Raw genomic sequence first — 25,996 nt, 5'->3', positions numbered from 1 at the left:
TCAGTGGCTACGAGGAGTCCTTTTAGCTCCCAGCAAGTTTCTTTCAAGTCTCACTGCTCCTGCAGCACCCCCCTCCTTCCCAAGCAAGCAGGCAATGCACCATCCTCTGCTCAAAACAAATGTCTTGGTGGCCTCAGGCCAGTGGAAGGGTTGGCTTCTCCAACCTGTGCCCTAGCAGCACAGCCAAGTTAACAAAATCCCTCGTCACAGGGCAGGGGAGGCAAGCAAAAAGAAGTGAGGTCCTCCAAGGTTCTGCACTGAAAATGGTGTTTCTTAACTTGTGTGTCACAACTGAGCTAAAGTTCAAGGAAAACAGGGGAGGTGACCATGTTTGAAGAGGATGCCAAACTATGTAAACTCAAAAGCAAATCATTGAGTGCTTCAAAAGGACCTCTTCAAATTGAGTGAACAAGTGCAGTTCAGTGTCAATAAATGCAAAGTGATGCATCTTGGGGCAAAAACAAATCGCACCTTCACATGTATGTTGATGGGGTCTGAGTAGCTGGGGACAAACCCAAAAGGGATCTTGGGGGTGCAGTGGGTAGTTCAATGAACACACAGACCCAGTATGGGGCAGCTGTGAAGAAGGCAAACTCCATGCCAGGGATCCCCAAGAAAGGGCTGGAAAATAAAATGGCGAATACTATAGTGTCCCTATAAAAATCTATGGGGCAGCAACATTTGGAGCGTTGTGCCCAGTTCTGGCTGCCATCCCAAGGATATTGTAGAGCTGGAAAAGGTACCAAAGAGAGCAACCAGAATGATCAGAGGGCTGGATACCTTCCACACCAGAAAAGGCAACAACGTCTGGGGCTTTTTCAGCTGGGAAAAAAGGCCATTAAGGAGGTGACGAGATTGCGACTTCTAAAATAATGCATGCTCAAAGGCAGTCTACTTTTGAATACTGTATGCAGGGGAGCAATGATGGAAGAGGAGGACACTTTTCTCTCCTGCTTGTGGGCTTCCTTGGGGCAGCTGGAGAGCGATTGTGGGAAACAGGATGCTGGACTGGGTAGGTTCCCTTTGGCCGGAGTCAGCAACCAGGGTCTTCTGATGTGCTTACGATTACAGATGCCAGACTACAAAGGTCAGGAACACTTTTGCAGGACTGCAGCATGCTGCCACAACCCAGGACAGGTGAGTGCATCAGTTCCTACACCTGACAGAAAGGCAAAGTGTATTGAGCTAGCAGCCCTCTGCTACTCACCACTGGAATGTGCAGCTTGCTCAAAGGTTTGCCATCCAGCAAGTACGAGCCTGTGTAGGTGACATACTCAGCGTAGCACTGGGGAGCTTGGGGAGTGATGTAGCAGAGGATTTTCCGCTTCTCCTCAATCTTCTTCCTGATCTGCAGGTACTCGAAGTAGGGGTTGGACCTGTCACTGTGGTAGGGCTCAATGTCATCTAGCTTGATGGCATCCACAATTGCGGCAAGTGTCTGCTGAATCATCTCACGCGTCTGCTGGGTAGAGGTGTTGATCTGCTGCTGCAGCTGCTGGTTGGAGCGCTGGAAGCGCCGCTTCCGTGGGTGCTGCGCCTGGGGATCCTCCTCTTCTGTGACACGTCCCTTTGCCCGTGTGGATGGGGCAGACGCTGGCGGGAACTCCTTTTCGGAAGCTGCCGCCATAGCACCATTATTCTGCTTGTTCTGATTGGCCAACATCTGGGCTCGGTTCCTGGTGATGCGCTGAGGGATCTCTTCAATCTTAGGGGGCTTTGGGGCTTCAGGAGCAGGCTTGGGAGCTGGTTCTGTGGCTTCCGAAGGAGCATTCCCTTGTGGCACTGCAGCCTGTGAAGGTGCCTGACTAGTGTCTCTAGCCACAGCCACATCTTGCACCTCACTGCTCTCAGATCTGCTCACTTGAGAAGTGCCATCTGACAAAAGAGCCACTGAGGACAGTTCGTCACCCTCAGCTTCCACCTTCTTGGTCTCCAACTGAGCAAGGTCTGCTGACGCTGCCTCCTGAAGACTCTGGCCTGTCTCTGATTCTTCCACACTCTTTCGCTCTAGGGCAGGCGGTGCTTCTGCCAAGACATCTAATGGAATCTCTTCGGTCTTCTGCTCCCTGGCTGGTGGCTCTGGCTCCCCTGGCAGGATGTCCTGGGCATTCAGGGTCAGTTCTTCCTGCTCCTTCACAGCCAGCAACACTTCCACCCCCAGAAGGTCAGTGTTGACGGATTCTGGACCTGCTCCATGGTCTTCTACTGCAACAGGCTCTGCCTCTGCCATGTCAACCTCTGGAACATCTTTCGTTTGAAGTGGCAACACCGGCACAGTGAAAGGACCAAGGTCCAAGTCCTCTTCTGCGTTGGTGAATGGGTCGGGCCACGTGACTGGCTCATCCGGATTTACAGGGGCAATGGTGCTGTTTTCCAGGTAACTCTTTTCCAGAGCACTAACGGCCTCTGCCGGGGATTCTGCTGGCAGGCTGGCAGGTGGCAAAGGTGTCTCAGATGTGTCTTCCAGGATGGGTTTGCAGTTGCTGAAGAATGTGTCCAATTTAGCAGGGGAGTCTGCATATGGAGCCTGCTGTTCTGCAGATGCTACTTGCACTGGGACCATTTCTTCAGTGTCCTCCTTTGCCTTAGCAAGTCCTGGTTCCGTCGCTGAGAGAGGGTAGGGAATAGGAGAGCTGGGATACACACAATCTGCAGAAATAAAGGGCACTGGTGCAGGATGAATGGGCTCTGGAGAGCAGAAAGGCTTTGGGGACTCAGGGTCATGCTGGGGGGATTTCAGGAGCAGTTCTGATCCTACTGCCCATCTGACAGGGTGGTCAGAAGGACTGCTGATCAAACTGGGAGGAAAAGGAGGATCCAGGCTTTTTGTTGGTGCACTCTCCCACTCTGCACTGCTCTGCCCTGGGATTACCGACCCAAACTGGCTCTCCTCCATTGGTGGTAAAAAGCTGGCCTCCAGTGGCATGATGGAAGCAGTGGCCTGCTGCTCCTCCGTGGCATCCAAAGGCAGGCCAAGGTCTGGTGGGAGGGCACTTTCCACAGAGGGGGCGAGCAACTCATCTCTTTGCGAAGGGGATGATTTGGCCTGCAGTCCAGAAAAGACGCTTTCAGGGGACTGGACAACACTGCCAGCAGTTCCAGGGGCACAATGCAAGGCCTCCACTTTTGGAGAGGGAACTCCATAGTCGGGTGAATAATAGCCTGGAGACACACATGGGAATTTTTCTATGGAAATGGAGGGGAGAGGGACTTTCTCTTCTATTAAGTGCTGAACTGGGGAGTCATAATTAGATGCGGCTGGGACACTCTGCTGCCGGAAAAATTTGTCCCCAACGCTGAACTCTTCTTCTGGTGCCCTTCTGATATCCACAGACATTGACCGGTGAAGATTTGTGGAGGGAACCGTCCTTGTTGGAGTCTGGCTTGGATTATCAGGGAATCCACTTGGAGGATTGGAGTATCTATCAAAAAAGGATGGGGAACAGGCATTCATGGACATGGTGGATATTGGTAGTGAATGTTGAGAGTCAGCGCAGTCAAACATGAGATCTGTGTAATCTTCGTTGCTGCAGGATGGAGTCCTCGGCGTCTGCATCACTTCTTCATAGCTTGGGCAGGAAACAACGGAGGCTGGTGTTGGAACCCCTGTTGGTCTGCTTTGATCTGGCCTTGGAGAAGCAGGCAAGATTTCCTTTAACTGGGGGCCGGCTATCCAGTCCTTGGAATCCACCCCAACAGGAGGCTGGGTCTTGTTATCAGGGGACACGATAGGGGCAAGTGGACCCAAGTCTTTGAGCTTTTTGTCCTTTAACTGAGCATCAGAGGCGAGTGGTTTCTTTGTTGCGGTCAGATCCAGACTCCTCTTGCGCAGGTCCTCACTGGCCTTGGCTTTGTCTTTCAATTTGGGGTCTCCCGATCTGTGCCGCATCTTCTCCATTTGCTTCATCCTCTCTTTGTGCCTCTTGTGGCGCTCTTCAATCTCAAGGTCTTTTTGGCTCAGCATCCTCTCGAAGCTGGTCATCATCAGGTCACCGTCCACCAAAAGCTTCTCCCGGGGCCTGCTGCTGTCTTTTTTGCTGCCCTCTTTGGATAAGGCTACTTTATCATTCCCATTACTCATTTTGAGACACTCTGCCTTGTCCTTTTCTTGGTTCTCTTTGAGTCTCTCTTTTGCTTTGAGGTCACTGAATTTGGAAGGCTCCTCTTTTGACTTGTCCTTCAGAGTAGTCGCTTGAGGGCTCTCCTTGTCTTTGGCAGACTTCTGCTCCTCCTTGTGGTGCCTGAACACCCCATCTGCATGTTTGTCCCTGTGCTTCTCCCGCTCCTCTTTCCACTTCTCTTTGTGTCTGTCCCTCCTCTTCTTCTCTTTGGATGTGCTGACTGTGTTGGAGCTGTATGTTTTCTCTTTCTCAGCTTTCTTTGGGAGCTCTCTTTCCAAATCGTTCTTCTCCTTTTTTTCTGAAAACAGGTACTCCATGTTCTTGTCCAGTTCTTCTTCAGCCTCTGTTTTCAGGCTGTAGGAGACGCCAAAGCCTTCTCCATCCAGCGCAAAGTCCTTCTCGTACTGTGTGGAATCCTTCCTCACGCCGGAGTCTTTCACTTCGTCTGCCTTGTCCTTTCTCTCGGCCTTCTCCTTCTTCACTTTTTCCTTTTCATGACTCTTCTTTGATGAAGACGAAAGATGCCTGTGCCTCTCCTTGACTTTATCTGGCAAGCAAAGTAAGGGCAGGGACTCTTTAAATTTCTCCTCAGAGGCATCGGCAAGAGAAAGGTTGGAAGACTCAAAGAGACTGGTGAGTACTGAGTCTTGCCCTCGATCTGTGAAACTATCGGAAGAAATCTCACTGATTTTATCATTGGAGTCATCTCTGTATTCGTTGAGGGCTTCTTCTTCCAGTTTCTCCAGCAAGCTCTTCTCAGGTTCTCCACTCTTCGAAGGTCGCTTCTCCTTCATGTACTCTTTGTCTGGCTTTTCCTTGTGCTTGTTTTTCACTTTCTCCTCCCCAGCATGCTTTTTGTCTATCTTCTCAGGGACCTTCTGCTTGATCTTCCTGTCTTGAGCAGAATCTACCGATGCTCTCTCCTTCCTATCCTTGTACTTCTCGACAGAATCCTTGTCCTTCTTCTCTTTGTGTTTCTCAAGGGAACTTCTCTCTTTTTTCTCCTTCCCGCTCTCAGTCAGGCCTTTCTCCTTCTTCTTCTCTTTGGAGTCTTTGTCTTTCTGCTTCTCAGTAGAATGCTGTCTATCGGAGGAATACTTCCTGTGTTTGTCAGGGACATAAAGGTCTCTCTCTGCTCCCAGGCCATCGTCTTTGTCTTGCAGACTATCCACCCGGTGCATTTCGTTCCCAATGCCCTCTCCGAGTTTGAACCCGCTCAGGTTGTAGTCGTCCTTCTCATCCTCACTTTCATCAGTGAAGATGTCCAGGATGCTGTACCAGCTCCTCTCTCTGCCTTTTTTCTCGTCCCTCCTCTCGTGGAAGTCCTCCCTGTCCCCAGAAAAGGTCTTGTCCTTCTCCTTGACTTGGTCCAGGGATGCCTTCCGCTCTTTGTCTTTGCTGTGAGGATCTTTGTATTTCTCCTTGGAATCTTTCTTCTCTTTACAGCCTTTATCCAATTCTTTGTCCTTCTGATTTTTTTCAGACAGGCCCTTCTCGTTTCTCTCTTTGTCCTCAACTTTGGATTTTTCCTTGTATTTCTCTGGTTTCAGTTTTTCTTTCTTGTCCTTCTCAAGTACCTCCTTCTTTTCTTTTCCTGGATGATGCCGTTCCCAGGAATCCAGATTTTTCCCACTAAATTCAGGATCAGATTTTTCTTTGAAGAAGGCCTCACAGCCGTAGTCTTTGAATTCATCCCTATAGGACTCCTCTTGTTTCATCTTAGCATCTTTTCTCTCTTTGGAGCCATCGGACAAGTCCCTTCTCTCTTTGTTGATTTCGCCAGACTCCTTTTCTTTTCTCTCTTTAAAGCTTTCAGCAGAATCCTTCCGTCTCTTGTCCTTTTCGGGTAGATAACTGGGAATGCCTTTATGCTTTTCGGTCTGCTCCTTTTTCTTCTCAGCATTCCTTTCATTGTAGTCTCTCTCCTTCTTCTTTTGGAAAGTGTCTTTCTCGGTGCGCTTCTCAATGTATTCTCTCTTGTCCTTTGCCTTACTGTCCCGCTTCTTGTCTTTTATTTCCTCCTTCACAGTTTCTATGATGAGCTTTGCCATGCTGTCATTTTTAATCTCCCTGTAGTCTGTCACGGGTGAATCCCAGCTATCTTCTCCTTTGAAATCAAAAGAAGAATCTGATGACAAATCTGAAAACCATCGGTCCTGCTGATCATCAGAGAGGCTGAATTTGGTGTCCTCACTTTCCAGAAACTGGTTCTTATTACTCAGCTCGTCGAAGCTGGACTCCTCTCGGTAACCCTTGTCCTTTTTACATTTCTCTTTCTCTTCTTTCAACGTCTTCTCTTTCTCTGGCTTGGCCGGTTTTTCCTCCTTTGGTTCATTTTTCTTCTCAGCCTTGGACTGTTTGTCCTTGGACTTTTTCTTCCGCTCCTCCTTGTGTATTCGAGGCTTCTCCTCTTTTGGTGACTTCTCCTTGATGGTTTTTTCTTTTTCCAATCTGCTGGTCTTTTCTTCTCTGAAAGATTTGCTGCCGTCTTTACTCCCCTCCTTGGCTTTTCTCAATGATTTCTCCTCTTTGGAGTTTTTGCCGGCATCCTCTTTGAATGGCCACTCCTTCTCTTCACATTTCGTTTTCAGAAATTTGTCTTCCTTCTTGAAATGCTCCCTCTCATGCTTTGCCACTTTGAGCTTGTTCTCAACAGAACTTTCAGTTTCCACCATCAAAGCCTTTTCAGGTTTCTGCTTCGAGTCCTCATACTCAAAAGAAAAGGGCTTGATTATTTTAACGTCTTGGGTGGCAGGACACTGGCCCCTCTCTTTGTTTTTGTGTTTGTGTTTCGTTTTATGCTTTTTCACTACCTTCCCCTCCTTGTCCAGCTTTGGAATAGCTCCGTCAACGTTGGCATGGAATGAATTCTTCTTCTCCACCACCACAGCAGCAGCAGGGGCTGCCGCTGACCCGTGCTGGGCTCGCTTCTTGTGCTCCTGCTTCTTCCTTACTGGCTTTAGTGATTCCAGGCTCGAGTCCTCAGACGTGTAGTCTGACTCGCTGGTCAGTCTCGTCCGGGTTGAATCGGATAAAGAGCTAACATCTGACCAGGCTGGAGAGGAGACAGTTTTCCAATTATCTGTCCTCCAGTGCTTGGTGTGCTGCTCGGTAATGTTTGAGTTATGTTTCTGTGAACCCAAACTTCCGTGGGAAGAAGCAGAGGAGGCTGAAAGGGAATTAAACAAGGACGACTCCTTTAAGACCAGTCGAGAGTCCTTGACGCAGGCAGCGCTCTGTACAGAGTCTCTGTCGTCCTCCTCGCTCTCCAGGTTCTCACTCTCTGATTCAGAGGAACAAAACTTGTCATTTTTTTTGCCAAACCGAACCTCTTTGCCCTTCACCTCTTTCTTGCGCTTCTTTTTCACTTTGTTTTTCTCTTTCTGCTGCTTGGTGTTAGATTGTTCTCGGGTCTTGTTGCTGGGCAGGATGGAGTGAGTCGTCAGCCGCAGCTTCTCCCCAGCCCCCAGGGAGATGCTGGTGTCCTCTTCATCAGATGTGTCTGAAAGGATGCGGTGGGCTGCTTTCTTTGGTGTGATTGTGCTGTTTTTAGTATAGGTTTTCACTTCCATCTTGGGGATGGAAATAAAACTATTTGCTTTAGTCTCTTTTCTGTAATCCTTTTTCAACAAATGCTTGTCATCGACAGGTGGGACCCTATCCTGCTCATCATCCTCGTCAAATTCATACTCGTCTTTCACAGGCGTGATGGCTTTTGGCGGCTCCTGGTTCTTGGCCTTGTGTTTTAGGCCTTTCTCAAACTCAGAGTCTGTGTTATTACCGTCAACGGAACTGGAGGGTGCAAACGAAGGAGCGTCTTCCTCTTCTGAACTCTCTAAAAAAACACAAGAGCACAAAGAAAGTCAGGCACAGCACTAGCTTTAACCCTGAAATACAGAAATCTCCTCATAATACTTGGATGGATAATTTCTCTTCCACACACACAGCCCAGCTGGAACTGTTCTACTTACACAGAGGGTCTGAGGGGTCCTCTGGAATTCACCCATTTTTGTCCGGCCCACAGGTGTACACATTTGGTCCCTGTTGTGTATATGCAACACATTGGGCAGAAATGGTTTAAGAGCCAAAGCTGTGCAACAAGAGTCCACTGGGAACATCTGGGCAGAAAAGTGCAAATCCAGTAAGAGCTATTGCTGTGAGTTGTTGCAACAAAATCCATTTGTTGCAAAGGTGATTGCTTCCAGGAGCTGCAGCACAGACAAACATCGGTAGCATCAAACTATGACTGACCAATATAACCACTAATCTGCCTGGTTCTTTTGGTTTCTGCTTATGTCAGGTTTGTGCCCCTGCCCCGCTGCAACACAGGTAATGAACCATCTCCAGCGCAACTGAGAACTTCACAGTCAACATTTTACTGCCAATTAGTATTTATATGGTGCTTTTGGGGGTGCCAATATGGATTACCTCAGCAATCATTAAAGTGGTCTCCAGATGGTAGATCAGAGTTATTGTGTCCCCCCACAACGACTGACCATGATCACACAGTGAGTGCATGATAGTGATGAATATGAACTCTGATTTCCCAGCTCCCACTTTTAGTCATTCCCTCTTTCCAGCAACTATCCTTCCCTCTACCACAGCTTCCAAACATTATCTCCTGCTCCTTCTGATTCCTTTGCTCTGCCACAAGGATCAACTACTCAACTCCAGGCAAAAAATTGCAACTTTCACCTCTCCCTTTTGCTTAGCAAACAAGGGAAGCAAACAGCTGGCACAGTCTATCTTCCAGCTAAGTACCCCACCGCCATGGCATGCTGTGGGCAGGGGAAAGTGTGCCAAGGAATCATAAGTTACATGAGTAACTTATACTACCTACAAGCCTGACTCAGTCCCTCTACAGTCCTGTCCTTCACACACGCAGTGGCTGCCACTTCTGCACATCAAAGAATGATGCATGGGAAAGAAACATCCACTAACACTTTTCTCTTTTACACTTTCCAGATTTAGTTGGGTGGGCGCCTCCAATACAGTCATGGGGTGGGTGTATTTATTTTGGAGATTTTATCTTGCCTTTCAGACACCAAGAAAACTAACTTCAACTGTACAAGGATTAAAAAACAAACTCTTTTCCCCCTTGCAAAGCCCTTAAATAAGGTCCTCTTCAGCACCAGGGGCAAAGTGGCAGGAAGCAACCCCAGTCTCCTCCTGCTCTGAGAAGCAACCAGCTTTATATTACCCTGGAACATTTCCCAAAGCCTTCATTCAGGTGCTGAATGAGCGCCAGCAACAAACTGTAGTAAGCAAGAGTGAAGAGGGCATGAGTGAAGAATGTCAAGGGGCTGAGGGCATTTGCATGAAAAGTTTTGAAGGAGAATAGATCTGTTCACCAAGAACATGACTCTCTCACACCAAGCAGGTGCTACTGGATGTGCTCCTTGCATACCTTATGGATCAGCAATGAGGAGCCACTGGTGCTGGATGCACTTGACCTGGGAAGGAGTACTGGTGCAAACATACTGGATTTTGGTTAGGTGTTGGTGAATTGCTGGATTCACCTCATCCCTCTGGAAACTGTGCACAGGAATGTCTATTCATATCTCTGTATCACACACAAAAACACGATTCTTTATTCCACATCCCTCCACCTCTCACCAGTTGAGCTCTCTTCACTGGAAGGATAAGTGGCCTTTCCCAGGAGCAAGTTCACCATGGTGGGGGAATTTGCTACTTTCAATGGTGTCTCTCCCCTCCTGTTAAGCTGATGAGGATTTCCTCCATAATGTAACAACAGCTTCACCACCTAGACAAAAACAAAATGCCTTGGTAAGTTGCATCAGAGTTAGGTGTTTTTAGTCAACATTGGCCAAAGCATCAGAAATTAAGATTACCCTGAGCTCAAAGAGGGCTGACAAACCAGCTCATTATCAGATGGCGACAAGGCAGCACAAACACTCAGAGGCTTAACAGTGGAATTGGGCCCTCAAAACTGGGAGAGACCACAGCAGAATGCTCACCCTGCAGATCTAAGATCACTTAGCGAGCCATTTGCAAAGGAGATCACACTGAGATGATGCTCGGTTAGGTGGACTCAAACCCATGGCCAGATGGTCAGACTCAGTATAAGAGAGAGTCTGCTCCTTGTGCAGGTTTTTCACCTTACCCAGGATGTCTGTTTTGTTCCAAGACCAAAGAGGGTAGCTGCACTTAAGGAACCTAGAGGCAGGGACACTGTGACATCTGGAGGGCAACAAAACATGAGCAGAGACTGAAGTCAAAGGGTTGGCAGTGGAAGGAGAGGGCTGCAAATTGATCACAGCTAGAGGTATCTAGTCTGAGAAGCAAAGGGACATAAAGTGAAGGCCAGCAATGAGGAGGATGGCTGTCAAGTAATACCAGGAGGCAACCCAACAGCACTAAACACAAGGAGAGACACAGTGGGCCCACACAACAGCTGACCATTCAAACCCAGCAAGAACTGACCTTGTAGTGCCCATTGCTGGCTGCATCATGCAGCGGAGTGTCGTCATCCAAACCCTTGGTGTTCACCTCGGCACCTGCGGCAAGCAACTGCTTTGCAACATCATAGTAACCCCGGTTGCATGCCTCATGCAAAGCCGTCCAGCCTGCAAATATGTACACAAACATGCACATGTGATACGGGCAGCCTGTCTCAATCAGTAATTATCATACAGCACAGATGTAACTAATGGCACTCCCTGACAACACCACAGCTTGCCTACAGAAGTACCTGCTAGTCCAGCGTAAGACATCAGAAGCTCAACTATCATCTGGGATTTAACCCTTCCAGGCTCTAAAAAACCAAACACCCAGAATCCTTCCTCCAATTAATGAATTTGTCTCTTCTAACCATTTGAGAGAAGTTAATGTAGCCAGTGGAATGTGCTCAGGATTCATCTGTTCAGAATCCCTGTTCCCCCCTGAACCTTAGCATTTGAGAAATTAACAGGCTGCTACAAAGTCATAAGCAGGACTGCTTAAACTTCAGGCATCCAGTAATGCAATACTGGGGGGTGGAGAAGTCCTCTCAGATTTTACCTCCAAAATGTAAAGAAGCAAAGAAGCACCTGATAGGTTAAATTCCTAAGTGTTTTGCATTTCAAGCAAGCAACTCTCTGGGCATTCTGATAGAACATAAGAACATAAGAACAGCCCCACTGGATCAGGCCACAGGCCCATCTAGTCCAGCTTCCTGTATCTCACAGCGTCCCACCAAATGCCCCAGGGAGCACACTAGACAGCAAGAGACCTGCATCCTGGTGCCCTCCCTTGCATCTGGCATTCTGACATAGCCCATTTCTAAAATCAGGAGGTTGCACATACACATCATGGCTTGTAACCTGTAATGGATTCTTCCTCCAGAAACTTGTCCAATCCCCTTTTAAAGGCGTCCAGGCCAGACACCATCACCACATCCTCTGGCAAGGAGTTCCACAGACCAACCACAGTTCCATAGCTTTGTTATTCAAGAGCTTGATCTACTGAAAAGATGTATCTAGCAGAAATTACCATCAAATACCACACACCTCAGTCAGGAACCAACACTTAATATATGAAGTTCAGAACAAGGCACCTGCTGCTGCACTTTTGTGACATTGCCTGAACCCCACCTCTGCTAAGCCATTTCGAACAATGGCCTACTGCAGTTTCTGAAACGAAACTAAGACAACAGGGCACCACAATGTAGATTCCCCTAAGTACACAGCAACAGCACCTCTTAAAGTTTGTATAGAATCCTTGAGGAAACAAAGGGGCCTGCGAAAAATGAATTTGGACTATCAAGAGGATTTCGAAGAATCACACAGATACCCCTGGCAAGCTGCTGTTCAGAATGGTTACCTGCAAAGTCTTTCACGTTGACATCTGCACCCTCGATAATGAGTTCCTTGATGCGTCGGGCGTCCCCTCGGATAGCTGCCCGGTGCAGACGAGTCTCTCCACGTTCATTTCTCTTGTTTACTTTATCTTTGGTTTTTGAGGCAGAATTGGGAGTTCCCTTCTGACAAACTGTGGACTGAGAGGGATGCTTTGGTGTTGTATCTACTGCTGGCAAGAGGAGGGGAGGAGAGAAACATGTGAGGGAGGAGTTCACTGGAAAGCCCAAACCTCAGAGCCTTTAGGGGGAGCTGTTGCCCTACACTTGCTGTTCTGCCTAATGACTGCAATGGCAGGAGGGAGGGGGATTAATCTTTTGAAGCAGAGGAATGCCTTTGCACACACAACACACACATTAATGGAATACTGTGATTAAGCAAACACTGTAGAAAGCAGCTGTGGTTCTTCTCAAGAACTCAGGAGTCTAAGATCTAAAGGAGGATGAAGTAAAGTTTCTATTCACCAGTTACAAACCCACTAAACTGAGGAGACTTCCAAAATTCAATCTCACTATTCATCTCAAGCAACACCAAACTTGAGGAGAGGAGTTGTTGAGGGACCACCAAGTTCTGACTGGAATTCACCTAATGTTTGAGACCCCACAGAGGCAGTACTTGCAAACCCTTAGGAAGAACCACGACGCCCAATTTCACATTAAACACAAAGTGTCCTGTCCTGTACCTGGACTGTTTGCAGACTCTTCTGCTGTCATCTGCATAAGTAGGGCAACTTGCTGGCGCTCAGAGAGGGGGTAACCTGCACGGATTCCTGAAAGCCCCATCCCAAAGAGCAGGCTGGGCTTCCGTGGGGCAGGCTCCTTTTTAATCCTCTTCCTTTCAGGACCCTGCTTTTCTGTGAAAAATCAGACAGAGGGGAATTATTTTTGCAAATGAAATTCATTCACTTGAGGTTCGCTTACAGCAGCTTCCTGTAACAGAGTTTAATCTTCCAGAGACTGGGAAACTATTCAAAGCTTTGCTCCAGGGACAGACAACCTTTGGCACAGAAGATGCCTTCTCTAAGAACTCTGGGGCTGGATGCAACATCTGCCGCACTAGGTACATGGTGGCTCCTTAGATCATCACAATAGAGTGCAGAAGACAACACACATAAACCATCATTATCTCCTGGCTTGGATTAGCTTGCAAGTGACGCAGCAGTTTTCCAATTATAACCTTCTACTTAATGGGCCAAGTTTTCGCCTTCCCAGCTGGTCCCTTGCAACTCTCCCTGCCCAAACTCACTCTCTTCAGATCCAGGCCCATTGCTGTGGGCTGCAAGAGCCTAGAATAGGAGTTTTAAGAGGGGCAGTCTTCAGACAGAAGCTGCATGGAAGGAACAGCAGTCTGTTCAATAAAGCAAAGAACCTGTTGGGAGTTTCAGGGGCACACACATCTGGAAGGGGAACTCTTTCATCACAGAAGCAAATGAGCTGCACTGGCACAGTCCAGACAGCTTGTTAGATCACCTTAAGATAAAGGAATTGGAACAGTTACACATTTGCCACTCTGTACACAGAACTGCAGCATGACAACAAGGTGAATCAACACAGTGGCAGGTGCACAGCCTCCAATTCCAGAGCAAAGGACAATAAATGAGCCTTTGGTTGTTGGGGAATTCTGGGGCAAAGGACTCCCCTGCCCAGTGCCTTCCTGCAACCGCCACTGTGAGCAGCCAAATGTTAACAGTCCCGTCCCCCCAGGGTGACACAACTGCTTGTAAGACCCACATTGATGTTCTGAATTATATTCCTCATATTTGAGAAGGCCTAATGGGGAGCACTATGAGCTCTATTTTTAGCACTATGAGCAGGTCTCAGGCCAGCTGCATTACTGCTGCTGGCAGCAGCAGAATGAGTTAAAGGGCCAGTCCCCTCCCCCCACAATTGCCACCCTCCTCCCCCAGCGGGGAGTCTTACAGCAAGCCTCCCCTGAGTGATTTGCTATTCCATTTTGTCTCCAGGGCTGCCTCCTCTCCCTGTTTCCTCCACCTTCAATGTGCAAATCTCAGTAAGGAGCTGGAATACATTTTTCTCTCTTCAGCAGCTTTCTAAATTCCTCCTTGGCAGAATTGTTATCTTTTTCACACTCCCTGAAAATTAATGTGGTCATTTCAAGCTTACTCCCTTGTTCGGGAGCGAACTTGTTACAGCAGGCATGAAGAACTGCAAGTTCACACACACCACTCTCTGGTTTTTGGTCTGCAGAAGCACCACCATTCAGCCAGAGTCTCCAACTCAGCAAAGGCTCCAAGGTGATTGCACTGCTCTGAGAAAGACCTATACTTGCAGAATGCACAGAAGCATTTCCAACTCTTTTCTAAGGAAGGACAAGAGAGTTGCAACCTTTAATTATAGGAACGTTTGAGGGATACGTTTATTTTTATGCACTGATGGCTGCGGGGGGGGGGGGAAAGATTTACTGAATGACAAATAGAAGTGGATATTCAGCAACACGAGCTGTCAACTGTCCAAGTACAAACTGCAACATTCCCAAGACACATAAATCATGTGTGTTTACTTCCTTCATCTTGTATTAGAAAAGTGGCAGCACCATCATTATACATATCACATGGCCTCCTGGCAAACACTACTGTTTTCTGTAGAGTGTTTCTCCCTAACACTTTTTTCATGCCAGGTAGAATAAAAACCCAGCCTTGACAAGCCCAAGTACACTTCAGTAATGTCAGAATATGTTGGAAGAGCCTTGGGGAATAAGGCAGTTGAAGAGTACCAAGTTTTCTGAACTTGCCCCAATGCAGAAAAACTTGTAAGACAAACCATGATTTAAGATTCAGTGGAAAGAAGTCACAGAACCACATCAAAGTTGCACTGCACTCATTCCAGACATGTTGGTGCCAACAAGTTCTGTGTGGCTTACGAGGTGAGTGACAGAAGTGCCAACAGAAGCAATTGCTTGCTACCCTGGGTGGCTTTATCCAACATAAGCAGCAATTTGTTGAATGCGTGCAAAGTGACTCCAATGGAGAGATGTTCAGAGGAAATGCAGGCAAGAAACTCAGCTAATCTGGAAGAGCCTGCTGAAGCAGGCACACACACATTTCCTAATGCAGGCCAGAAACTGATCATCTTGGGTATGCTGCTTGACAACAAAAATCCTGTTGTGTCCGACCCACACTTTGCTAGATAAATAGACAGGCAATTGTTTAACAGATCATACATCCTTGTCAGAAGACATTTTGCCATTCAAGGTTTAGAAAGGGGTCTTATTTTCAGCCAAGAAAGTTTCCCCGCCTCTTACAGCTTGCCATGGTCTGATAACTCTGTAGCAGTTTGCAAGGGGGGGGGGGGAATGTGTTGAAACTTCACATACCAGAGAAATCCAGGGGGTTTCTGTGACATCGAGGCTGAAAGTGTCTCTTTCCTCAACACAGGAAAATCTAGAGACCTCTGTTCAGAATTAGCAGTGGTTGTAAAAACTACTGGCGTCCCAGACTATCCAGAATTCTACACAGTACAGGGAAGCAGAGGATTCTTGTGCAGGCTACAAACCAGACAACAGCCAGGTGGCATAAGATGCTGCTGCACTGGAGAAGCTAAGCAGGCCCCAGCCTGGTTGGCGTAGACAGGAGACCACCAAAGGGAGCCAAGGAAAAGTGACATTGAGCTTCCCAGAGGAGGAGCAGAAAATTTCCATATTTAAGTGCTCACTTGATTCATTACAACAGAAGTACCCAACATGCATCACTGAAGGCCATTTTCATTATTTCACGGGGGCTGCAGAGCCATGTCAACTGTGAAAGTATTGTCACATTTTAGCTTTATCTTCTTTCAGGACTCCTTTTAGCACCGTCCCCCCCCCCGTCTCTCTGCATTCTAGTGCTATCATCTCTGCAGTCCCATCCCCCCTTTCTCCACTCCCCATCCCTATTAGCCTATCCTCTGCATTCCACAGCATCCTTCTGCTGGCAGCCCCACAGGTCTCAAACCCATCAACCCACTTTTTCTCTTTGCACCCCCATCTCTTAGATATTCCCTACTTTTCTTTCTCCACCTTCACAGAAAATCAAGCAAGCAGTCTCTCCTCTCCACTTAGAGGCTTGTGTGAGCTGCAGACATTCCCACAGAGATGGGAAGAGTTTGCAAGAAGGTGCTGGGAATCCCACCAGAAGGCCAATTCAGAAGCACAGGGCCTTTCGTCCTACAAGTCTGAGGTGCAATATTCAAGTCAGGCATGCAACTGCCCAACTTTAAAAGTGGGTGCGAAGCTATAGACTCCTTTCTGAGCACTTTCCAGACATTAACACTTTGGGGCCCTGCAGTTTTCATGGAAAGCGAACTCCAGATCCAGCCTTGTTATACGTGGATTTTTTATACACGGATTTGACTCAACACGAATGGCCACTGCAAATGATTAGGAATGTGCTGATCCCTGGAGAAGGGGAAAAATGCATCCCTTTAAAATCTGCTTAAAAAACTGAACAGTCCTTTAACAATAGCCTCGTTAATGAGAAAGAGGGGCAGCTGGCTGACAATCCATCAATCCTTTCCAGGCGACCCCTCCCTTCCCCCTGAGTATGTGAAAGAAAGGTGATCACTTTGCATTGGTGAAGGGAGGGACTGAGTGAAGCGCTTTTCTAAGCTCTTGGAGGACAACTGATTGATGGATTGTCTTCTTAATGACTCTTATCTTACATCACAAAGGTCAGCAAGGCTGTTTTTAAATCACCGGAGCAAAGAAACTTTGTTTTTTAAATTGATTTGCTATAGTGCTTTTGCCATCCACCTGAGTGCTTGGAATGGAACCCAATAATATGAGGCTCATATTATGAGGCGAATAATGAGGCTCAACCTGTACAAGCATATTCAACTTCTTCAAGGACTATTACAATGAAAAATGGTTAGCATCTTTAAGACGTTAAACACACTTTCAAGAAAGTCACAGCTGACCTCTTGCAGCAATGCCACAAGGAGACATACAAGAGGAACCCATGGACAGGCACCACAAAAATCCAAAGAGACTCACAAACCCAACAACTGCATTTGCAGGAGAGAAAAACCACATCTTCCTCACCAACAAAGTAGCAGTTTGAGAGCGCTAGGGAAAATGTGATTTCGTCACAATGGGAAGTCAAAGAAATGGCAGGCAACACTACCCATTCTTCAGACAAAACAGATGGAGCAACAAAAAATGCTCTCCCCTTGGTTTGAAGTGTATTATATGTTGCTTAAAGATTGCACAAGTCCAACACAGTTAAGTGACATTCCACAACTGGGCTGAAGAGAGATAGATGCCTGTGCTGTCCCCCACTTCCTCTAGACTGGCAAGGCATGCAGTGACAGTAGCACTGGATGGGACAAGTCCATTAAAAGCTGGATCAGATAGCGCAGACTACCCATTGGTGAAACTGCAGAACAGCATCTAATTTAAAAGAAAAGCATGCTAAAAAACCCGTTCTTAGTCAAAGACTTGCTCATCCACAGCCATTTGCCCAGAAAACTACTAGCAGCTCCTAGGCAAGCTCTGGGCCACCCTTGCACTGAAGCAAGAACCAAAGCAAGGCAGACCCAGAGCTGCTCAGTCCATGCACGCCATAGCTTTTCTCTTCTACAATCCATGCAAGCAGCCCAGCCAGGAATATGCCCCTGAAGCACAGAGCACGACTCCAGTTAGAGCAAGACAGATTCCTTGCTGAGGCAGCAAGTTGCTCTGTCTTTTGCTCTCCTTCAGTGGCTTATCATGCAGTTGCTTGCGACAAAGTTACTATCTGGTGGTACAGCAGGCTGTATAAATGGTGGGAATGAACTGGGGCACCTCATAGCTGTGTGTTTGTGTCTGGATGCCTTGCCAATGAGGTCACTGTGGGGCCTACTACCATCCCAAACACTGCAGTGCCTCGCTGGTTCCATTTCTGGTTGATGCTTTTCTCTCAGAAACAGAAACCTCAGAAAACCAAGGCCCCCTTGTTTGGATGTGTGTTGACCTTCAGTTTTTGATGAAGACTGGAGATGAACATGAAATGCCCAAGCCAGCACACAAAAGATGCTGAGTGAGCTGAATGGCTGGCAGGACAGACACTTACTGTGAATGAAGCCTGGGCACTACTCAGCTCAAAAGCACCATCTCAAGATAATATTTCCCAACATTTCTAACATTCTCTTTATTGGTCATTTTGCCACTGCTAAAAACAGAAGGGTGTGTGTATGTGTGAGAAAAACAGCTTGACTTTTTTGTCTGCATTAACAATAGGAGAAACACTCAGGTAATGGTTTCCTGTTTATACACATTTCCTTTGATGCTCTAAAAAGTCTGCACTTTTTAACAAATGGCCCTCCTCTGTCAGAGAACCTCTCCCTCCTACACTCAGCAGGCAGCTGAATGACCATTTACAGGCATAACATTCAACCACAGCCAACAGGACCACCCTGGAGTAAGGAATTGCTGGAACAAGGCTCAATACAGCGAGGCTTCATTTGTGCCATGGTTTACTAGAGTTCCCAGGCCTCATTTTTAGTGCAAGGACGAAACCCTGAAGACCTCTGAGAATGTACAAAGTTCCTTTTCTTCACCACTGTGCAGTCACACGTAGTCCCCTACATATTTAGTATTTAAAGGGGCCCTGGTGAACGTTTACAAATTCAAGACAAGTTTGAGCCCCAACACTTCTAAGTTTTAAAAACAAGAGTATTTCACTTTCTGCAGAAGGCCTATTGATTCTAAAATTCTATTTTGCTTGTACTCACAAGTAACAAGGTTTGAAGGAGGACACTTCACTGGAGAACTGATTTAGTTGTGGAAGTTTGAGACAAGAATGCTGTTCAGCAATCTATCCAATTTCTCAATGCCTTAGAAGGCTGACCCTTCATGCATCTAAATACAAAACCTGTCAAACTGCTACAGGACGGGTATTTTCCTATGACAGTAGATCAGTGATGACCTCAGTATGACTATCAAGGGATGACTGGCAATTACCTTACACACTCTTGGAAAGAGCTTTCACTGGAGGGAAAAATTAAAACAAACCTGTTGTTGTGGAAGCTAGCTTGGAAACATGAAGCCTGTAGGTTTAAAAGATTCCACAACCAGAATCCATATATCCTATAAAATGCTATGCTGTTTAAGTCTCTCTCAGGATTTCCAGAGGGCAAACTATCATTCATTCCAAGTGTGCAGATTATCTGGAAACTGATAGGCAAATGAGCTATGGTCACCCAGCTCATGACATTAATTCCTGAATGATGTCTGTGCTGTATTCAAGTTGCCAGTCCTTGGAACAGAGGTGATTATGACCAGTAGGGTGGAGAGAGGAGAAGTGAGAAGGAGAAGGAAAAGTACACTTTGCTAAGTGTACCCAAGGCAAGCAGCAGTAAGGGTTTCTCCATGATCTGCATGTTTCCCCCATCCCCAGGAAGAAACCATCATCTTTGGTGCTAGGGGTGCAACGGAAGAAGCAATGCAAAAGAATCACAGCAAGGCACCTTCCAGCCAGCCTCTATCTCTACAAAACACAACCAATATCAACTGGAGAGTTAAGAGGTGCTGGAAATGCTGTTTTCTGTTATGTGCCTGCAAAATGAGTTTACAACTAGAATGGAATGCTTTCATTAATACTACTTAGATGCTGCAGGACTGTCAGGAGGAGCTCACTAGCTCACAGAAGGGGGGGAACAAATGCTTGCAAAGTTTAACTGAGAATGCAAAATTTTTAACCTTGCAATTCTCCAACTGCAGAAAATTCCTCCTCCATGAAACACAACATTAGAAACCTGCAATTGATAGAGCTAAAAAACTAAAAGGAGGCTGAGTGCTCTCATATGCTAGAGTTAAACAGGCAGGTCTGAGAGAAACAAAGATCCTGGGAGAGGTTCAATTCTGCAGAATGGCCAGGGTTGCTCAAGGGCTGACACCCAGCCTGCCTGCTTGCCTGCAGTGAGATTAGGAGGAGCTGCTTGACTCCTTTGACACCTTACCTTTGAAAGGGAGACACCAATCTGTAATCCAAGAGGGTCTCTATCATTTGTGGATGCAAAATGCCACAAGCTTGTCAGGCTCCATACATCAGGGAAATTTTTGGAATGTTCACCCCAATATAATTGGAAGATATGTCACAGTTTGCTGCAGCCTAGAGGTTAAGCTCCACCTTGGGAATTCTGAACTGCTTGCACCGGAAAGGGCAAGGCCTCCGTCAGCGAAAAAAACAGGGGCAACACCAGATAAATAATTACAGGGAAGGCCATTTAAGGTGGAATTTTAAGCTGCAGCACAGTACAAGGTATAGCATGATGTAATAGAGAGCCTCTGCAAGACAAACAGACTATGGCACTGGGCTTGCTAGTAGCATGACCAATTCCTTCACAAGCTTCACTCATTCCTATTGGTCTCTCTTGGTTCTGTGCAATTCCTTGTCTGTGGACATAGCCTACAGCCTCTGTTACCACCTTCTCTCACCTTGCTTTCACGCACCTAGCTCAACCCCAAACTTCTTTATATATGACTCAACTCAGCTTCCAAAGCAGATCCACTTACACAGTTCATTGTGCGCTCCCTGGGGCATTTGGTGGGCCACTGTGAGATACAGGAAGCTGAACTAGATGGGCCTATGGCCTGATCCAGCAGGGCTGTTCTTATCCCAGCTGCTACATTTTGTTTTCTAGCTGCTGATGAATATCAAGCTCAGGAGATTTTTGGCTTTTGAAGCAAGCCTAGTCTTGAAGTCATGAAAAAGTTGGGCATGTTTTAAGGGCCTGGAGAGAGACCCTACTCTAGAAAAGGGAAATGTATGTGAAAGAGCTGTCCATCTGATCCCTCAGGTCCAACATTCCACAAGATAGAGTTGGGAAACTGCCTGCCTCATGGACTACTTACGGCATCCTCAAGAAAGATGTGCAAGACAGCAAGATAATAGAGGCCCATTTTTCCACCTGATATGCACTCTTCTAGATCTACTATTCTGTTGTGGATATAACTGCAACTCTAGCAGCCATAAGGAAGAGCGCTAGAGAGATATCTGTTAGCCACCCAACCGCAAGTATCCACTCCTATTTTCAAACACACAAGCTTCCAGTCTGTTTATTCCAGCTGTGCTCAGATCTATGAGAATATAAGAAATGGGACATGAAAGACTTCAAATGCAACCTTCAAACCTAACCTAGGGTGGGACTACAGGTGGGACCTTGGTATTCATTGATCTGACTCACCATGATACTAAGGTCCACCTTTAAATACCTTGTAACAAGGAAAAAAAGCACCAAAATCCAATTTCCTATCTTCCGGCTGTTAAATAATTATTTCATTCCATTATTCACCCCATCTAGTGGCTGAATGCAGTAGAGCAGGGGTGCCCAAACCCCAGCCCTGGGGCCGCTTGCAGCCCTCTCAATGTGGCTCTCAGGGAGCCTCCAGTCTCCAATGAGCCTCTGGCCCTCCGGAGATTTGTTGGAACCCACACTGGCCCAATGCAACTGCTCTCAGTGCGAGGGCGACTGACCTCTCGCGTGAGCTGTGGGATTAGGGCTCCCTCCACTGCTTGTTGTTTCATGTCTGTGATACAGTAGCAGCAGCAAAGGAAAGGCCAGCCTTGCTTTGTGCAAGGCCTTTTATAATAATATAATAATAATAATAATATACAGTATTTATATACCGCCTTTCTTGGTCTTTATTCAAGACTTTATTCAAGGCGGTTTACATAGGCAGGCTTATTAAATCCACGCAGGGATTTTTACAAATTGAAAGAAGGTTCTTTCTTTCAAGAACCACTACATTCAAGATGTTACACTTCGATCTGGTTTAACATTCTGGCCTCCATCCTCCCACACTCCGAGCAGATGGAACAGCTCAGCTGCAGCTTGCCAGCTGCTTCAAGGTCGCACGGTGCCGGTGGCCTTGAACTGGCGACCTTGTGGATGTTAATCTTCAGGCAAATGGAGGCTCTACCCTCTAGACCTTTTATAGGTCTTGAGCTATTGCAAGACCTTCATTCAATCATATAAGTTCATCTTTAATATATTCATTTATGTAAACCTATGTAAATTTATTCAAATTTTAAATGTAAATTAATTCTTTTTTCCCCTGGCCTCTGACACAGTGTCAGAGACGATATGGCCCTCCTGCCAAAAACTTTGGACACCCTTGCAGTAGAGTGTCTATATCAGTGGTTCTCACACATTAGCACTGGGACCCACTGGAAGTGATGTCATGACCAGAAGTGACATCATCAAGCAGGAAAATTTTTAACAATCCTAGGCTGCAATCCTACCCACACTTACCCAGGAGCAAGTCGCATTTACTATCATTGTTAAAAGAATATACATAGTAGCTTGTTAAAAGTACAGGTCTACAACATTTCCCCAAATGCAGTCACATACCATGGGAGCATCGTCTAATATATTAAAAATAAAATATTGAAATGAATGGGGACCCACCTAGTGGGTCCTGATCCACAGTTAGAGAAATACTGGTCTATACCAATGCATTCTGGGGCAATAATAAAGAAAACTGGAAGTGAATCTTTAAAGCTATTTTTCCACTGATTTGGTATTCACTGATTTTTTTTATCCACTCTTGGTTCCAGAACAGAACCCCCATGGATAACAATGCACAACCTGTACTAGTGCACTTGTCAAAAGAGCAGCAAAGGTCCACAAGTTGGAAGGTTTTAACTAGCTGCTTGTATTGCTTACCTGAAATACAAATTCTTAAGAGTTGAAATATAACGAAATCTTGGCACAAATGAATTAAATCCTGCACCCTTGGGAGACCGACTTCAACTGACAGTCACATGAGCTTGCCACCAAGAGAAGTCATGGCACAAATAAGGCTGCTGGAAGATGCAGAAGCAGGGTGAATTGATGCAAATTCAACACTTCAAAGTTCATTAAAAATAAAAACATGCACACTATCAGGCTGGTATAACAGACACTGCATCTTGGTATGAAATTCAGTTAATCCTCAATTACATCTAGGAGTATAACCCTAAAACTCTGGACATGTAGCCTTTTTTCTGCTTTGAGAAAAGACAAGATTTCTCTTGGGCACTTTGTACACCTGCAAGGATGAGATCACTCCCTTCAAAGCCAAAGACCCACCTGCCTGGATCAGGTCAAAGGGCCACGGGGTCCAGTGCCCTGCTGCCTAAGGGAGCCAGCCAGGAGCTGCTGGGAAGCTCCCACATGAGACCCGAGGACGACATCCAGCCTCCACCTCTCCTGCTTGCCAGCAACTGCTACTTTATATTGCCTCCGAAATCTATGCACACTTAGAAGTAAATCTCACTAAATGAACATGCAGACTATTAATTTTACAGTCCAGGACTTTCCAGAACCAACTGTGGTAGCTACTGGAGCTCAGCATGAGTTCCATGTTGTTTCATGGAAGCTGGAGTAGTGCAGTGCCCAAGAGACTGAGAATCATGACTGGACCAGTTCAAATCTTGCTTCTGCCATGAAGTCGCAAATGCAGCTTCTTCCTCTCAGCTGCAAGATGCAAGACACAACTTACTTCACAGGTTGTTGTAAGGACATCACATCAAGATGATGCATGTGAAGCATTCTGCACACTCAAAGTGCTACACAAGTGCAAGATCTTGCTTTTACTGTTTGGTGGGTAGTCATAAAGGTTCATCAATTGAGAACATAAGAACATAAGAACAGCCCCACTGGATCAGGCCATAGGCCCATCTAGTCCAGCTTCCTGTATCTCACAGTGGCCCACCAAATGCCCCAGGGAGCACACCAGAATTGAATACACTGCTGGGGCTCAGGCTGCTGGAGGGCATAACAAGATCACCCAGGTGGGGTTATGAATTGCATCTCACCTAGGTAGGGTGAGATGCAATTCAGGACATTATTTTGTTTTATGTCTATGAGCTGCCTTGGGCGCCCCAGGGGGTTGGGGTAAACATCAATACAATAAATAAAAATAAATCTCCAGTGTTTTAGCATTTGCAATGACTAAAGAGTTCCTGGGACTAGTGGGAAAGCCCACAATAATAAAAAACAAAACATGATTTACTGTGCAATTATCCTGCTTAACATACGACATCCAACATTTCTCCTCCCCCCCTTTTAACTCTGCGTTTAAGAGGCTGTCAAGATTAAGTTTTCAGAGACTGGATGCTTCAACTTGTTTATACTAAATTCATATTTTGAGGTTATTTTTAAAGAGACACGCTTGTTACAACTGAAATTTTATCAGAAAAATCCAATTTAATTGAAAATCCATTTTAAAAAATGTTCTTCATCTACCCTGTGCAGAAGTCACAGAAAACCATGCCACAGCACCCACTCCACCCTGCTTGGAATCAAAGGGTTAAGTCTGCTGTCAGCTGCCCAAAGGACTTTTGGCAAAGTCAGTGGAGTGCAGCAGCAAGACCCACCACTGGCCTATAGGCAAGTATGCATGTAAACAGGAAGGACAAAAGTGGGGGTGGGAAACGCTGACTAGAAACAGCAGAGGATGTGCTGTCATCCTCTCCTGCTTGGGTCAGAAAAAGGCAAAAAAACCAATCGAAAAGATCCTGCTCTGCAGGGACAGGGTTCCCCTAGGTCAGTGGTTCTTGAACTTTTCCTGTTTGTGCCTCCCCTGATCCTTGTAGCCATTGGCCACGGCTCCCCATTACAACACCTCACCTCAGTTACCCCCCAAATGGGGATGAAGGTGTTATAATTATACACTAGAAACAAGGCTGCCAGCATTCTAAGGCTGCAATCCTGACCGCACTTACCTGAGAGTAAGCCCCATTGAACAAAATAGGACTTACTTCTGAGTAGACCTGGTTAGGATTGTGCCCTGAGTTTGTTAGCAGCACACCTGGAGTGTTTGGGAAAGGGAGGGGGAAGTGATGGATTTGCTTGGGGAGGGGAAGACTTTGTTTTGTGCATATCTGCTAATTGCAAACTGAGACCTAGAGACTGTTTGGCTGGAATCCTAACCCCACTATCCTGGGAGTAAGCCCCATTGAACACAATAGGACATACTTCTGAGTAGACCTAGCTCAGGGATCGGCAACCTGTGGCTCTAGAGCCGTATGCGGCAGCTCCTCCCGGTGAAAGTGGCAAAGGGGGTAACAGGAGGCACCTGTGTTGGGAGGGCAGGCTGCTTCCCTCCACCCCCTGAGCTCACTGCCCTCCTCTCCCTTCACCCCCACCTGCCCCACATTGGTTTCCCTTTTCAATTTTGCCAGCTCTGCAGGCTTAAGCTCCCTATTTTTCCCTTCCCCAACTCTCCAGCAGGACGCCCTCCTCCTCAGCCATTGGGAGCCCTTGCAGCCCACCTTTCCCTGAGCAGGTCCCCACTCAGTGCAAGGAGAGGCTTTTCCTCCACAGCTGAGGAGACATCCTGTGTGTCTACTCAGTAGTAAGCCCCATTACAGTGGATGAAGCTTACTCCCAGGAAAGGATGCCTGGGATGGCAGCCTTGGAGCCTGCTCATGGCCAAGCACAAGGACAGGTGAGTGGGAGCCGGCGCAGGTCTGTTCAAGAGCAAGCCCCGATGTAGTCCCTGGGCTACTCCCAGGAAGGTGTGGAGGGCTGTAGCCTCAGCCCCCTCCTGTGCAGGTCTACTCACAAGTAAGCTGTAGTCAGTGGGGCTTCCTCCCAGGAAGGTGTGGAGGGCTGTAGCCTCAGCCTCCTCCTGTGCAGGTCTACTCACAAGTAAGCCCCGCTGTAGTCAGTGGGGCTTCCTCCCAGGAAAGTGTGGAGAGGACTGCAACCTAAGAGCTCCAACCAACTTGTCTGCTCAGAAGTCCCACTGTAGTCAATGGGGCTTACTCCCAGGATAGTGTGGAGAGGGTTGCAGCCTGAGTGAGGGAGGACAGGCAGGCAGGCAGAAGCTGGCTGTTCCCCCTCCCCAGCTCTGGCTTCTTCTCTTCCCCACCTCTGGAGTCTGTGTCTTTTTCCTTCCAGCAGGGTGCCTCTGGAAGGTGGGGGGAGTTCTTTAGTATCCATGTAAGATAAGCAGATATCATAACCATATGTATTGGAATCCTGGAAGATCTGGTGAGGAGGTAGATGTGGTGTCAGCAGTGGCCCCTTTAAGGGTAAGGCCTGGGCACCCAGCAGC

General features: G+C 46.9%; 1 protein-coding gene across 2 annotated transcripts in view; it reads right to left on the bottom strand.

The window, feature by feature from the left end:
• Positions 1-25,996, bottom strand: part of ANKRD11 (ankyrin repeat domain containing 11) — a 185,081-nt gene that overhangs the window by 7,262 nt on the left and 151,823 nt on the right. The window contains exons 5-9 of one of the 2 annotated variants that reach the window (XM_066636764.1): positions 12,660-12,830; positions 11,943-12,149; positions 10,566-10,708; positions 9,738-9,885; positions 1,208-7,956 (exon numbers count right to left, since the gene is read on the bottom strand). In XM_066636764.1, coding sequence (XP_066492861.1) covers positions 1,208-7,956; positions 9,738-9,885; positions 10,566-10,708; positions 11,943-12,149; positions 12,660-12,830 — 7,418 coding nt within the window. The remainder of the gene's footprint in view (positions 1-1,207; positions 7,957-9,737; positions 9,886-10,565; positions 10,709-11,942; positions 12,150-12,659; positions 12,831-25,996) is intronic. The other variant, XM_066636765.1, reaches the window with a different exon arrangement.

The sequence above is a fragment of the Tiliqua scincoides genome, chromosome 9 (genome assembly GCF_035046505.1).
Source record: "Tiliqua scincoides isolate rTilSci1 chromosome 9, rTilSci1.hap2, whole genome shotgun sequence".
NCBI lineage: Eukaryota > Metazoa > Chordata > Lepidosauria > Squamata > Scincidae > Tiliqua > Tiliqua scincoides.
This window is presented reverse-complemented; position numbering and strand designations above follow the sequence as displayed.